The following is a 16,193-nucleotide window of genomic DNA, read 5'->3' on the forward strand; positions in this document are numbered from 1 at the left end:
GCAGTGGAAAACGCCATATTAAATACTTCATCAATTAAGAGGTTAACAAAAAGCTGCAATACTAACTCTGCTTAGTGAGTAAGCCCCACTGAATTCAATAGGACTTACTTCTGAGTAGACATGGTTAGGATTGCACAGTAAGCTTTGATTTGTCTACATGCTTGCCAATCATACCAGGGCCTGTGTCAACACCAGTGCTCAAATTACAGGGGGCAGACGGGGCTTAGCCCCCTTATTTTTTGTGCTGCCCCCTTAGAGACTTACTTTAGAAACTCTAGAAGCATATCAGGGGCATAATTTGGCTAAAATTTGGGGGGTAGGCAGGGGTTGAGTTTGTGGATTTCGTTAAGGGCCCCCTTAACTTCCACTCCCCCAATAATTTGAGCACTGGTCAACACCCCTTGATTAGAGGCAAGAGGATACTCTTGCCTATACTTACTGAGGACTGACATTCCTGGTAATCTTCCACATAGTCAGGATTTACCTGATAGAAGAGAATCACAAGCAGGTCAAAACAACAACTAGCTTTCCCTCCACCCAAAATCTATAACACAGTACACAATGAATTTTATTCTGGCGCATCAATGAATTCATCAAATGCTATCATAGCCGTGCTATGGCCAGCCACTCACAAAAGCAAGCTAAGCAACTGTAAGGCTAAACCAAAAGAAAACCCCATCAATGTAGTGTGCTGGCTCAGCTCTTTAATATGAGCAAATTTGTGCAGGGCATAGGAAGAGCTTGCTGGATCAGACCAGTGACCCATCTAAGTCCAGCATCCTGCTCTAAGAGTGGCCAACCAGATGCATGTGGGAAACCTACAAGCTGGACCAGAATGCAACAGCTCTCTGTCCACTTGTGATTCCCAGAAAGTGGTATTCAAAGGCATATTGCCTCTGACAGTGGAGGTAGAACACAGCCATTGTGACTGTCGTTAGCCCTGTGGCTCCATGAATTTGTCTAATCCTCTTTTAAAGCCATCCAAGTTGGTGGCCCATGGCTGCCTTCCATCGGATAGCGTTCCGTTGTCTAACTTTGTGCTATGTGAGGAACTTCCTTTTATCTTGCCTGAGTCTTCCAACATTCAGTTTCACCGGATGCCCATGAGTTTTAGTGTTACGGGAGGGGGAGAAAAACCTTTCTGTATCCACTTTCTCCATGCAATGCATCGTTTTATAAACTTGTATTATGGTACCTCTCACTCGCTTTTCCTCTAAACTGAAAAGTCCCAAAGGCAGCAACTTTTCCTCATAGCGGAATAGCACCACCCCCTTGATTATTTTGGCTGCCCTTTCCTAACTCTACAACATCTTTTTTTTTTTTTTGGTTTTCTGTCTTTTGTCCTTTTTTGTTGTTGTTGTTGTTGTTAACCTGACTTTACCACGATTATGAGCATTCTTTAGTTAAATCTAATCTAAGGTTGATGTGGGGTGAGGTTATTTTCTTTATGTTATATCTTTATTATCACTTTATTATGGGTTATATTTTCAATATTATTTCATTATTTATGATTTTGTATGTTATGATTTCTTTATTATTTATATCTTTATTCTGTTTGGGTTTGTATGAATTTAAGAAATTGTATTTTAATATGAATTTCAATAAAGATGATATTTTAAAATTTTAAAAAAACAACAACCAGTATTTAAAAAAGTAATTTATAAAAAGAACTTCCGATTATCGACTTAACGCTTACTTATCCTTTTCCTCCTCTGCTTGTTTTCTCCTAATTCCCTAAAAATAAAACCTCTCCTCCTTATCTTTAATAATTCATTCTCTTCATGCATTCTTTAAATTAAGCAAATCACCAACTCTGTCTTAATGCCTTTTTTTTTGAGATACTCTTCCACTAATTGCCATTCGTTTTGGGTCTTCTGTTCTACAACATCTCTTTTGAGCTGACTGTATCAACCAGTTCCAAGATATCACGGTTTTCAGGGCACTTATTTATTAAAGTACATCCCCAGTAGGAAAGTCACTTATGGAGAGAGTTTAGTGTTTGTTTCAAGCTTAATTCAGAGAAATGTCGGTGCTGCCTAACTTGCAACCCCTTCAGATTAAGATATTCTTTCCAAGTCTCAATTTAGTTACCCAGTACTTATCCTGAGGAACAGTACCTATAAAACAGAGGAGGAAGGCAGCATGTATGGAAAAGGTTCTCGGGATACTGACCTCTGCAGCTAAGTAGTGTCCAGTCGCAAGATGTTTGAACCGAAAAAGGCTATTCCAATATCCCGCACCACCTCGACAAGGGTCATGTTGTACTACCTGTAAAGTAATAAGAAGAGATGCCCTTGTAGAAACCAGCTCTCTTTTGACCCTAATAGGGTAATCAAGAGAATGGGCCAAAGCTAATGGATAGGAGGAAGAGAAGGGGGACAATCAACAACAACAAAAAAGTTGTCTAAAAGAGCTATGACAAAATATATTTCCAAACGTTTCAGGTAAAAAGTGCTTGGTTATCTCAACATGTTTGTGATAGTGCATCGTCCTATGATGAGTAGCGATGCTACGCTGAAAGAACGTTGGCACCAGTGAGTGTAAAAAGAATGGCTTGGTGTCATAGGATAGCTGCCTTGAGTGAGAGCAGGAAGGAGTGGTTCTATGACCACAGGTGAAATGGACTGTGTTCTGGAGGAAAGGGTTGTCTTTGGTGCCTGGACTCCTCGCTCAGAGATAATGTACAGTAACATCCATATTTGGGGATGTATTTGTTTGTGGAGATGTATACCATGCATTTACTGGTGCCACAACAAATGTTGTGCAGGCAAAATGGTGCTCCAAATAGATGGTGGTGGCATAACTGGTCAAGAGGAAGACTATTAAGACAACTATGGCACAACATCCTCCTAGCCTCAACAGTTTAGAGGGCTTGTTTTTAGCACCCTCTAACCTGGTCTGCAGGTGCTGCTCTTAAATGCCACTCTGTCAGGTGGAAAGGAAGTTTAAACACCAGCCTACTGCTTGAACATCAAACCAACCTGAAAGGTGTTACAGAAATCAGGAGAGATAAGGGTGAGGGGTAAAGCTCTCCTAAAGTGCTCACCAGCTTTCCAGGCACAACATCAGGTGGCCAGGTATCCAATCCAGTTAATAACCTGTCCTTGAGAACATGTTGCTGTTTTTGAAATCTAAACAGTGTTTCCAGGGAGGGGGAAAAATATAGGATGGGAAGCAGGAACAAGCTTTGGTGTGTGTGTAGCTTTCCATCTAGCTTTTAAATAAAGGCAAGACTCATAACAAACCTATTCAGAAATCTCTATTCCCATCTTTACCTCAACTTCCCACAGAGCTTTTGAGCTAGTTGCAGAAGTAGCTGACTGTCTCCCAGTGGTTCTCAGGAAGACGTGCTGCTTCTTTCTGTGCTCATCACAAGTCAGAAATTTTTCCTGCTCTGCATGAAACAACCGCACCACATCACCCTGCAAAGCCGATGAGAAGGCAAATGGGTAGGGAGCTCAACAAACACTTTATAAATTTAAAACCTAGCAATGAGGTGCATTGTTCACCTTACCCCTTTCAGGATATCGTCTTTGTTATCGCTCCATTTCATAAAGAGGACTATTTTCCAGCTTGTGTTGCAGTTCACTGAGTTCACCTGTAACAAAAGCAAGCATAATCAATTAAAACAGAAACATGCAGACACATGAATTGTTATGAAATACTTTTGTTCAGCTGTTGCCATTTTTATATAAAAAACACACACACACACACACAAGCTTCATCAGTGATATAAATTTTTGCAAGGGAAGTGGCAGTGTGCATGAAACATTTGGAATGGTAATGGAAACCATGGTTGATGCTAACTAGGAATTTCTCTCATTGAGGGCTTGCTAACCATGGTGAGAGCTGTCTGATGAATGGAATTTCTGGTGAAAGAGCAAACACCCCCAAAGCTAATTTCAATCATGCAGCATAGTTAAGTGTGGGAGCATGCACCAAAACTACAGGGAATCTTTACAGATTAGGGGAGACAGGTATAGAATCAGACAACGAAGCTTAGTTCAACAACCTTACTGAGGCTATGATTCTGAACAACTTGAGTGTAGCAGCCCAGTTTGCTCAGCAAAATTTTCAGCATGCTTATGCAGATGTTTTCAGAATTCAAAAAGACTTACAGTGCAATCCTACTCATATATACCGTGTTTCTCATATTATAAGACACGTCTTATATTTATTTTTTCCTCAAAAAAAACACACTATGGCTTATTTTCAAGGGATGTCTTATTTTTTTTCCTCCTCCTGCCGGCATTGCTGCTGCACCTATCACTATGTCTTATTTTCGGGGTATGGCTTATATTCCTTGAATGCTTAAAAATCCTGCTATGGCTTATTTTATGGGTATGTCTTAAAATATGAGAAACAGGGTAATCAGAAGTTGAATTCAATAGGGCTTGCCTCCAGGTAAGCTTAACCCAACTTCCCTAGGAGTAAGTTCCATTGAAATCACTATAACTTACTTCTGAGAAAACATGGGTAGGTTTTCTTGAATTTAGCAAACTTACTTCGGCATAAGCAAGCTGGGAATTTTGCTGTTAGTGGTCAGTTCAAGGCTCTGTCATTCAATGACATCTTTAGTAAAGCTAACTGAGCTACAGATGAAAAATGTGTCATAGCAATATTACTATTAATGTAGTATTACTATTAATGTAAGTGTTGAAGCATTTTATTTATACTCTTTATTTGCAGCTTAAAAAACCACTCCAGTTAATCTGCAAAGCAGTGTACAGTCCAACAAATTTTTATTGTCTTGTTTTTGGGTTTTTTTTTTTAAACTTACCTCATTACAGCCAGGATTGTCTACTAGTTGGTGAGTACTGGCGTGCAGAGGCTGGCCAGCATTAACAGGATTCAATACCACCTTGTCCCCTATGACCACCTGAAAAACAAAGGAAGAAGAGAAGAAGAAGAGTTTGGATTTGATATCCCGCTTTATCACTACCCGAAGGAGTCTCAAAGCGGCTAACAATCTCCTTTCCCCTCCTCCCCTACAACAGACACCCTGTAAAGGTATAGTGTTGCCCCTATAATTCTAGTGACCTCCTGTTTGTGCTACTGCAATGTTCTCTTTGTGGGCTGCCCTTGAATTAGCCAGATGCAGAATGAGGCTGTCAGGCTGATGCATGGCACAGTTCAATGGAGCTATGTGTCATAGGTCCTGAAAGTGCTGCACTGCCTACCAATGAGCTTTAGGGCCCAATTAAACAGTGTTAGTGCTAGAGTACAAACCCATAAATGGCCTGATAACCCAAGTAGCAGCCTAAAATGCCACCTTCTGAAGGTAGCCCACTGTTAGTGGTGCTGCTGAAAGGCTGACACTGACACATGACAGGGCCTTCTTGGTTGTGGTCCCCCATTTATGTTGCTGTATTGCTTTTATTGTTTGCCACCCTTTGTCCCATTCAAGAGGAAGGGCAGGATAAAAATCCAAAAAATAATATGAATAATAAAAAGAATATATCTACAAGTTCATTTCAGAGCAATACCATTATTAAGCCAACCAAAATGTCATGGGAAAAGTGCTAGATGGTGTTATTTAAAACACAAACAAACAAAACAGGTAGGGGAGAGAGAGAGAACAGTGGTTGGGGTTTGTCAAGTCCTCCATATCCACATCTTGTTAAGTTTTAAGATGGAGTGTGATATGAGTTAGTGTACATTCAAATGAGGCACTTTCAAGTGCACATGAAGGTTTCAGGTTGTGCTTTTGCCTCTTGGGGAAAAAGAAACACAGAATGGTTGAGCCACGATCTCTGCAATACAACAAGCTGCTGCTCAGTTCTGCCACATGGGAAACAAAGTTTCGGATGGACTGTTTGACCATCAAGGAATGGAACTCAAGACAGAAGCATAGTTTTTCTAGTGCTCCTTCCACCAGCATTCATACTTCGAGGTTAATCTGAAAGTTGACAAAGTGAGCCTTTTTCCATCCACGATAGCACCGAGATTAAAATATTTTACCATCTCTCTCACAGACATGACTCAACAACGACGAGAAGTATAACCCAAAATGCAAAATAGTGAACAATAGTTTGCTTCGGCGATGCCATCCGCCTTTGCTGGTGCATGTTATCATGAGTCACGGAAACCCCTCTTTAAAAATAATAATGCTTAATGCATTTTAAATGAAGCTCTCGACTCTTGAGCAGTATTTCCACAGCAGTATTGAGGCATTACTTTGAAGCGTTCGCACACATGGGAGGGTGGGAGACAGCAAGGATGAAAAGTACCAGCTCCACCACCCCCATCATTACAGTTCGCTGCTTATCAAGTCATTCATGGAAGGCGGCTTTGTATCCTGGGAGGCTTCCAGGGCATTTCAGAACTCTGAACAATCAGAGGTCTAACAGGTACAGGGAGTCTCCATGAAGACAGGAGGCTCTCCCTGCCATATTGTTGCCTTCCATAATTTGGAAGGCGACAGAAATGGCAACCAAGCATAAAGGCTATGCACTTTTCCCTGCTGCTTTTCCTCACACGTTAACAGACACATTTAAATAGCACCTGAAGAGGGTTCATATCCTCAATAAAGCTACACTTGAATCACTCTCACAAAAATACATACGGCGATATAATCTGGAGCCTCTCCTGAAAACTGGCTATTTAAAGTGCTTTGGCCAAACTGATACAGTAATTGGCTGTGTTTCCTGCTTGCACTATTATAACAGGGACATGTGAGGTGCATCAAAACTTCATCAGCTTCAGAATCTCGCAGCTATAGTACCCAATTATCTACCATCACTATCAAGAAACAGTATACTGGAGTTGCCATGTCCTTCATTTTATTTCCATAAAGCAAAACAAAACATATTAAAAACATCTCAGTCCTACATCTTCTGTCACAACCTTTGTGTCAGCTTGCCCAGAAGAATCACCTATGTGGAAAATCAAGGTCATGGAAAGAATTATAATGTGCCACATTATAATTCTTTCCATGACCTTGATTTTCCACATAGGTGATTCTTCTGGAATCAGCAATGGACTGGATGAAGGCCAATAAACTGAAACTCAGCCCTGAGTTTTTGTGGGAAAGTTATCTGCAGAGAGAGAGAGAGAGAGAGAGAGAGAGAGAGAGAGAGAGAGAGAGAGAGAGAGAGAGAGAGAATTCTCCCCCAAAGCGCTAGTATTTTGGGGGTACTCCTAGATTCAGCTTTATCCAAAGTGGCCTAGGTTTTTCTCTGCCTTTCTTCAGATTAGGTTGGCATGCCACTTGTAGCCTCTATGGGACAAAGGCAGCCTAGCCAATATGTTCTAGCAACATTCGGTTTTGCCTAATATACTATATGTATGCCATCAAATGCCAACAGTGCCCTTCAGCTCTCTATATTGGACAAACAGGCCAAACCCTACGCCAAAGGATAAATGGACACAAATCTGACATCAGGAACCACAAGACAGAGAAACCAGTAGGAGAACACTTCAATCTCTCAGGACATTCTATACAAGATCTCAAAGCAGCTGTTTTATTACAGAAAAATTTCAGGAACAGACTGGAAAGAGAAGTTGCTGAATTGGAACTCATTACCAAGCTTAAAACCATGGAGCCACCTGGGATGAATAAAGACATTGGATTCTTATCTCATTATTCATGATCAAGCTTTCTTTAGCGCCTCAGCCCTTGCTTCCCCCCCCCCCCCCGCAAGACCAATTGCAGTCATTAACAGTCGTTAACAGTCATCAACAGTTACAGGTAGGTAGCCGTGTTGGTCTGAGTCGAAGCAAAATAAAAAAATTCCTTCAGTAGCACCTTAAAGACCAACTAAGTTTATATTTTGGTATGAGCTTTCGTGTGCATTTCGTGTGTATCTGAAGAAGTGTGCATGCACACGAAAGCTCATACCAAAATATAAACTTAGGAGTCATCAACAGGTTTACCACTCCTATCAGCCCATCACCCATTCCCATCACCCCCACCCTCTGAATATACATAAGGGTCTGGTGGCTTCTGTTTCAGTGTATCTGATGAAGTGTGCATGCACACGAAAGCTCATACCAAAATAAAAACTTAGTTGGTCTTTAAGGTGCTACTGAAGGAATTTTTTTATTTTGTTGACTCAGACCAACACAGCTACCTACCTGTAACTAATACTATGTTATATGTTAGGCTGTCTTTGAAGACTATTTGTAAACTTTAATCAAAATACATTCTCACAAATCAGTCCTGGATTAGAGATTGCATCTCAATAGTATTAAAAGAACCTTCAGGTCCATTTCCAAACACAATTCAATATATCACTTAGGACAATATATCACTTAGGACGCAGGTTCTTAAAGGAATGCCTACCACTGCCAACCTGCCTGAGATTAGGTGTGCAGCGATCAGAGGGTGCACATTCTCAGGGAAGGCACCGTAGGTCAATTTCCTTCCCTAGAGAGACGTGTCTGACACATATTGTTAGAGGCAAATGGATTTTTATTCTCCCAGGCTTTTAAGTGCATTTTAACATACTTTTTCATTCTTAAAATGCACAAACAATTACATATTCAGCTCTACTGAAGGGGATATATACAACTTTTAAAGAAATAAACAATACTAGCCCCATGTAACTGAGGGGCAGACATGCTAAACTGTTACAGTAAAGCAATGGAGACTCCCATGGCACCTTAAAGTGAATGGGTGAGATCCAACAGGGTTTCTCCTTCCTCTCTTCTCCCTATGCAGCATCCAAGTGCCTCCATGTTATGCTCCAGAGGGTTAGGAAACTATTTGGAGCAGATTTTGGAGGGTGCCGAGGGGGGTGGAGGGAGAAAAAGGAAACTAGAAATCCAGTTGCACAAGTAGATTTCTGTTGTGCAGATGGACAGACAACAAGAGGATGTCGCCCAATGCTAATTTTGGCACACAACTTTCATGGATGCTGCCCACCACCACCCCCACCACCCAGTTTTTGCTGCAATGAAAGTAAATTTTAAAAATTCCCAATCGTTTTATGATCGGGAAACTAAATGCGTGTCGCATTGCTATATTTTAGCTCAAGAACAAATACATCAACAAAATGAGTTAAGTGTTTTCATAACCATTTGAAGTAAGTGGAGATTTAGATGGCTACTGTTCCAGTCTTTAAAAAATGTCCCTTGTTTCCAAAACATTTGTTGCCATAGCAATTCACCTCCCACTCTCTTCAGTCCAGGAAAAAAGAGACATGTATACTGTATAGACTCTTGTGCATTTAATTAATCACAAAAAAGTAAGCTACTGATGAAAAAGCTTTGCAATATATTGCACCGCACACCGTTTTCTCTGACAATCCTGTAAACTTACGCTATCTCCTATGGAACGCAGTTTGTAGAATGGCTGTATGTAAAACCAGGACCCTTCATTGCCAGCCTCATCCAGAGTGACCCTCATAGCATTCTTCTCTAGCAGAGCTGGAAGTCTCTTATTTACAGTCAAGTATTTGTTGCTTTTCAAGTGCAAAAGCTAGAAGTTAAAAAGAAGGGCACCACAAACACAATTAAAACAAAAACAAAAAAACCTTTTATCCCACTGACAACAATAGTCAAAGTTTTCATAGGAACGATGACAAAATTCCTTTCGTTCCTTAATGTACAGTTCATACTGGGGTTGAAAGCAGAAGACAATTCCATTTTTAAGGCCCCCTTAAAATTATCCCAAGACATTTCTTACACTGAGCAGTCAAGCTACAAGTTGAAACTTCCTACCCAAAATTCTCCATAGCTGAAGGAATACTGCTCACTATGGAGTAAAAATCTGTAGAATACCAATATAATTAAGAGCTATATAGGATGCTATAAAGAGCATTAAATGTTCACTCAGTATATTTATAAATACCTTACAGCTATTACTGCATATACCCTTGTATCAGCTTTAGGAAGATGCTAAAGGCTACAAAGATGCCCAGGCTACAAAAGCTAGCAACCAACCTTACACCCTCCAAATAAATATTGGGATTGTAACCTGCGTGTCTCATATTCAAACCCATCACTCTAGGTGCTGCGCTACTTTGACCCCTTAGAAGAATGGCTGCATATATATGGATAAAATCTGCAAGGCCCAAAGTGCTGTGACAACACAGGGCAACAAGTGCTCACTAAAGCACAACCTCTTGTGAGTCGAAGAAAGACTATGATGCTTCTGCATCTCTACTTGCAAAACAATGAAGTTGCAACTTCATGTCAATTCAAGCCAGTCTGTGTGGCATATTCAGTTACGTATATACAGCTGCATAGAATTATGGGTGCCAGGTTCACGGAGACTTCTTAAAACACAGCCGCAGCATACCTGAATAACATTGCCGTATTGGATAACCGTGCCAAGCAACTTCCTATTCTCGGTCTCATTCTGCTTCTTTTCCAAATCTGCAGCATGCTACAAAGAAAAAGAAAAATGCTGATAAGCAAGGATGGGAAACTGGGTGTCCAACTGCTTGCTTTAGTAAACAAACAAACGTATTTTATGAATACTGCTTGGAGAGCAGGGCAGTGGTGAAGTTTGGAAAGAACAGAGTTCTAGGGAGGAAAAATACTGTGGAAGTCTAAAAGCTCAGCCCCTTGCTGAATGCTAGTTTTAAAATCATCTAGCTTTACTTATACTTTAAAACATTAAAAAAACCAAAACCAAATCAGGACTCAAGTTTCCCAAAAATAGAGCTACACAAAAATATAAAAGCCAACATTATGAATTAAAGTGATATGTGTTGTTGTTGTTGTTGTTGTTTTATTTATATCCCGCCTTTCTCCCTGACAGTGACTCAAGGTAGCTTACAGCTCAAATAAGAACAGCTAAAAACAGGGGGGGGGGGAAACCAATAATTGAAACAGACACACATGATCCATTAAAAAACATACAGATAGTATTAATATACATACATTAGTATTGGCAAATACTAATGCTGGAATACTTGCAACTGGCAAAACTGATTCAGTAAGAGGTTTATCAACACAAAAAGTATCAAGAGAATGGGTTATATACAAAAGTTAAAATTATATTATCCAAACAACTCTTTGCTAGCAGAAATTGAATGATGTTTGCGAAAGACAAGCCTGATAAGAATAAAAAAATAGAAGGAAAGAAAAAACACAAAATATAAACCTGTGGAATAAAAGAAGTAAAACATTGTATAATGGGAAGGATGGGAAGCACTTAAGACAGAAAATCTAGTAAAGTTAAATTACTAGGAGAAATGTGTATTCGCTATGGTTTATTCACATTGCGATTGTTTATTTTTGTGCTTGTTTGTGCTTGTTAAATTGCAATTTTAAATAATTATTTTTTTAAAAGTAAAATAAAAAAACATACAGATAATTACAGTAAAAACAGCACAACAACAGCCCTTTCATTAACAGCAGTCAGTACAAGGATGGAATCAGTCTAACTTCTCTAGGGAGGGAGTTCCAAAGTTTTGGAGCAGCCATGAAGAAGGCCTTCTCCTGCATCCCTACCAAGCATACCTGTGAAGGTGACAGGACTGAGACAAAGGCCTCCCTCAAGTATCTCAAACCCAGGCACGTTCGTATGAGGGAATACAGTCTTTCAGAAAGCTTGGATCTAAAATGTATGTCTAGATGGTTTGTGGCTATCATGTACCATCATGTACAGTGGTGGCCTACAGTGCATTACAAAAGGAACAAGAAGTCCTGCACTGTGGAAGAAAGTCACCTTTCTTATTTTACATAATGTCTACTAAGCCAAACATTCCTTTTTGACATGCTTGCTAAACAGGCTAGTCAGCTTTCCATTAAAACATGCTGGAAGTGGTTTTACATTGCAGAACACCAAGAAATATATTTTGGAACAACTATACAAGGTTAGACAAGAAGGGGGATATAAACCCAAACAATTGTATTCCTCTAATCCATCCTTTAAACAGCAGCAGCAGCAGCAGCAACAACAACAAAAATCAAAATGAAGGAGAATACTTCAAGTATTTCTTACACTTCAGTCTTTCAAGAGGTGAACACTTTTTGAAAGGTGTTAAAAAGTGTTAATCTCTTCATACTCAGAATCCCAAAAGTGTTAAATTAAAAAGCGTTCACAAGAACAAGAAACCTAAAATATGGGGTTACTGCCTACTAATAGTAAAGCTATTATATTTATATACTGTAGATCCATTTCAGTCAGACTTCGGCCAGTAAGACACCTTGGTTAGCCCTGGGTAGCATGGGAGCAGCAGGACCAGAGGAAGAGCACTTCTGCCACAATATTTGGTCCAGGAACACACACAAATGCTAATTCGTGCTAAGCCATTGTTTGGCCTAGTGTTGTAATGTGTGAACTCCATCAGTGTCCTGGAGTCACAAAATGTTTCATCATCTGTTCCGCTTGGAAACTTCACAGCACTTTCAAAACCATCAGTCAGAGTATACTTCTCAACTGAGGTCTTGAGCTGCTGGTAGAGGTGGCGAAGAACTAGATGTGGGTTAACAGGTATAAACATTACAAAATGACAGTACACACACAAGGGGCACACGTGTGGAATGACCAACTTTTGATGCTGAAGAACAAATCAAACCAAGCACTATATGAAAAGGCCACTAGGTGTCAGCTTTCCAAAAGGAGCATTGATTTTTGATGCCGGTCAAAAACTTCAGCGTCCCAGATTCCTAAATCCCTTAAATGGCATTAGCTTAAAATAACCTGACCCTTCGCATTGGTTGATCTACAAGAGAAGATGCTGAGTTCCATTGGTAGACACACAAGCCAAAAATGCATGTGATTAAATATTGGAGTTTCAACGTTTCCTTAAAGATTACTCCAAACCCACATGACACAGAAACAGTAAGACAGGAAACTGCTTTCGCGTTACGCAAAGACCTCGCCAGGAATTCTCAATGAACAGTCTCTCAAACACTAAGATGCTTGTGTGCTTCTATGCTGGCAAGAGATTCATGCAATAAAACACACCATGGTACCACTTAGACATCTTCTAACCATATTAGTTTGTTTGCAGCACAAACAGTAGAAGAGCCCATAGGCATCTTGAAGGCCAACTCATTTTATTATGGCATATGTATTGTGATGAAATATTGTGATTACTGTAATAAAACTGCCGTAATTAAATTTTTAGTACCATAGGAAATTGTGGTGTCTAGGTCTGCGGTCTGCAGGCACATGTTTCAGCTGTGAACCAGTAAATATGTTTTCCTTTAGATTTACCCTTGAAAAACAAACTCCACTATCCCTCCTAAATGCTTTTCTTTTTATATACTCATGTGTGTAGTTTAGGTTTGATAAAACGAATTATCATTGTTAAAAAAAAACTCCTGTTATGCTCAGATCTTTTTCGTGATGAGCCATTCCTTTAAAAACTCTTTTATATGATAGAAATCCATCACTTGTCTATCATAGTTACAGGTAGGTAGCCGTGTTGGTCTGAGTCGAAGCAAAATAGAAAAAAATTCCTTCAGTAGCACCTTAAAGACCAACTAAGTTTTTATTTTGGTATGAGCTTTCGTGTGCATGCACACTTCTTCAGATACACTTGAAACAGAAGTGTCAGACCCTTATATATATACAGAGGGGGGGGTGGGGGGGAATGGGTGATGGGCTGATGGGAGTGGTAAACCTGTAGATGGCTGTTAACGACTGCTGATGACTGCAATTAGTCCTGGGGCGGAAAGCAAGGGCTGAGGCGCTAAAGAAAGCTTGATCATGCATAATGAGATAAGAATCCGATGAAGAAGTGTGCATGCACATGAAAGCTCATACCAAAATAAAAACTTAGTTGGTCTTTAAGGTGCTACCGAAGGATTTTTTTTCTATTTTGTCTATCATAGTTAAGTATAGCACTGAGATCCATGACTTGCTGAGGCAGAGATCTTTAAAATAATAATAATCTGCTTGCTTTCAACAATCCAAGTCATATCAACTGTTTTTGAAACCCCTCTGTTTCAGAATAAGTTGGTCATGAGACACTGTGGGCCATTGTGAATTTGCTTTTAAAAGACAGACTCGTACCTGCTGTGACTACAGTGAAGGTTTACAAGCATCCAGTGAAGGCAGTTTTTAATATGTGGAACTGACCTCACATGCAAGGTCAACCCATTATTAATTATTTCCCAAGAATAAATTAAGAGTTAATACACTTGGCAATTATACACTCTGCTGGTTCTTTGGAGTAACTATGTCTCGTTCCTTTCCCAGAAGAACTTAGCATAGTCCAATGAGCATTTGATTTGTTCTAGCTAGATCGATATGTGCAGGGGTATTTTCAGGCCAAAGCATGCCAAATACATGGTGCCGACGCAAGAGCTATATACATTTATTCTGAATGGAACGTATTATATTCAAAACTGAACATTTAGTGAGTCTTGATCACGATGTCACAAAACTGATCATTGAAAGGATAACCATGCATCTCAGAAAGGACAGAATTAGGGCAAAGAGGAAAATATTATAATAATAATAATAATAATAATAATAATAATAATAATAATAATAATAATAATAAATTTATACCCCACCCACCTGGCTGGGTTTCCCCAACCACTCTGGGTGGCTTCCAACAAAAGATTAAAAATACATTAAAACATCAATCATTAAAAACTTCCCTAAACAGGGCTGCCTTCAGGGCTGCCACTACCAAAAAGGCCCTCTGCCTGGTTCCCTGTAACTTCACTTCTCGCAGTGAGGGAACCGCCAGAAGGCTCTTGGTGCTGGACCTCAGTGTCCGGGTTGAACGATGGGGGTGGAGACGCTCCTTCAGGTATACTGAGCCGAAGCCGTTTAGGGCTTTAAAGGTTTAAAGGTTTAGGGCTTTAAACTCACATTTCAAACTGGTTTCCTTAAATAAATAAAAAAACCCAGTATTTTTTATAATGGTAATAATATAAGAATCACTTGTTTAAAATATGCTCCTATTTCAATTTGAGTGTAAGCCTTTGCCTTGTATTTATGTACTTCATATAAAGTATTTTATGTACTTTGTATAAAACCAGCTACAAATTGCAAGAATAAAAGAACTTAAAAGAATCTGACTTCAATTATTCTTTATTTTTAAAGTAAGATAGACATAAAGCTTATTCTAGTTTTCTTCACTACCCATGTAGAGTAGTTTGTTTTCAAAAATTATATGTTATTACTCACACCACACTTTCGTAGTAACAGATTTGCTTACTGCAGAGATGAGAACTGGAAAGTCTAATTTTTTTAAAGACGCAGACTCGGGCACAGTCAACCTGACCAATGTACCTGTCTAAACTATGAGTACTTTCAGTAACAGGCTTGTTATTTGAAACTAATGTGTAATAAGATGTTTCCCAGCCTTTCCTTGCATATTTTTAATGATTCAGGACTGGGGAAAGCACCTTCTCTCCTACCTGAAAGGGGGTAGGCATTGTTTTCCTGTGGTACTTTCTCTTCCTACACATGCAGAATCTATTCAAGGCCCATGTCCCTCATTTCCATGCTGTTAGTTTCTTGCACTCTCTTATACATGTAGCTGATTGCAGATGTTAAGAAAAAGTATCATCAACTCTGATTCCCCAAACCCCCTTTGGCCTGGGTTTGGTTTGTGCACATTAAGGCATATGTTGTTGAAATCTAAAAGTAGCATAAAACGAAGATCAAGATCAGTACCATACTCACATGTAGTTTGTTGAGCAATACAGCATCAGTTGTGCTGTTAGCTCCTGGCTTAGCAGCTTTCCAAAACTGCTTCTGTGCAGAATAGCGATTCATGGGACATAACTTAAAGAGGCAATCTACAAAGAGACATAAGAAAGAGTCATAGTTTAGCCATAGTTACATGATATGAGTTTTATCAACTATTATTAGTTTTATCAACTATTATTAGTTTTAATACCCTACACTAATTTTAAATATTTGGGAGACGTTTGGGAGAACTTTTTTTAAAAAGGAAAACAAAGCCATTGTATAAAACAGAAGAATTAATTATTCCACGATTTATGATAAACACCAGAATGGTGGCATTTGACGTCAAATCTGCAAAGCACAAATGTTGTTTAGTCGTTTAGTCGTGTCCGACTCTTCGTGACCCCATGGACCAGAGCATGCCAGGCACTCCTGTATTCCACTGCCTCTCGCAGTTTGGTCAAACTCATGTTCATAGCCTCGAGAACACTGTCCAACCATCTCATACAAATAGTGTATGAGATGCCCTACTCTTATATGGAACTGAAATAGGGGACTTTAAAGTAGCATCAGTGCAACCATTTCTGCTTGTCTGATGGAATGATCTCCCTTTTTCTTGCCCCACATGCTGATCTGTGGG

At 39.6% G+C, this 16,193-nt stretch overlaps 1 protein-coding gene across 7 annotated transcripts in view; it reads right to left on the minus strand.

Moving 5' to 3' along the window:
* The window catches only part of ITPR1 (inositol 1,4,5-trisphosphate receptor type 1), a 214,641-nt gene that overhangs the window by 130,590 nt on the left and 67,858 nt on the right, over positions 1-16,193 (minus strand). For 4 of the 7 annotated variants that reach the window (XM_088662377.1, XM_088662375.1, XM_088662376.1 and 1 more), the window contains exons 4-11: positions 15,548-15,663; positions 10,244-10,330; positions 9,263-9,421; positions 4,781-4,879; positions 3,515-3,598; positions 3,276-3,422; positions 2,173-2,268; positions 440-484 (exon numbers count right to left, since the gene is read on the minus strand). In XM_088662377.1, the coding sequence (XP_088518503.1) occupies positions 440-484; positions 2,173-2,268; positions 3,276-3,422; positions 3,515-3,598; positions 4,781-4,879; positions 9,263-9,421; positions 10,244-10,330; positions 15,548-15,663 (833 nt within the window). The remainder of the gene's footprint in view (positions 1-439; positions 485-2,172; positions 2,269-3,275; positions 3,423-3,514; positions 3,599-4,780; positions 4,880-9,262; positions 9,422-10,243; positions 10,331-15,547; positions 15,664-16,193) is intronic. The other 3 variants (XM_088662374.1, XM_088662379.1, XM_088662378.1) reach the window with 1 other exon arrangement.

Source organism: Zootoca vivipara, chromosome 2, assembly GCF_965207765.1.
Source record: "Zootoca vivipara chromosome 2, rZooViv2.hap1.1, whole genome shotgun sequence".
NCBI lineage: Eukaryota > Metazoa > Chordata > Lepidosauria > Squamata > Lacertidae > Zootoca > Zootoca vivipara.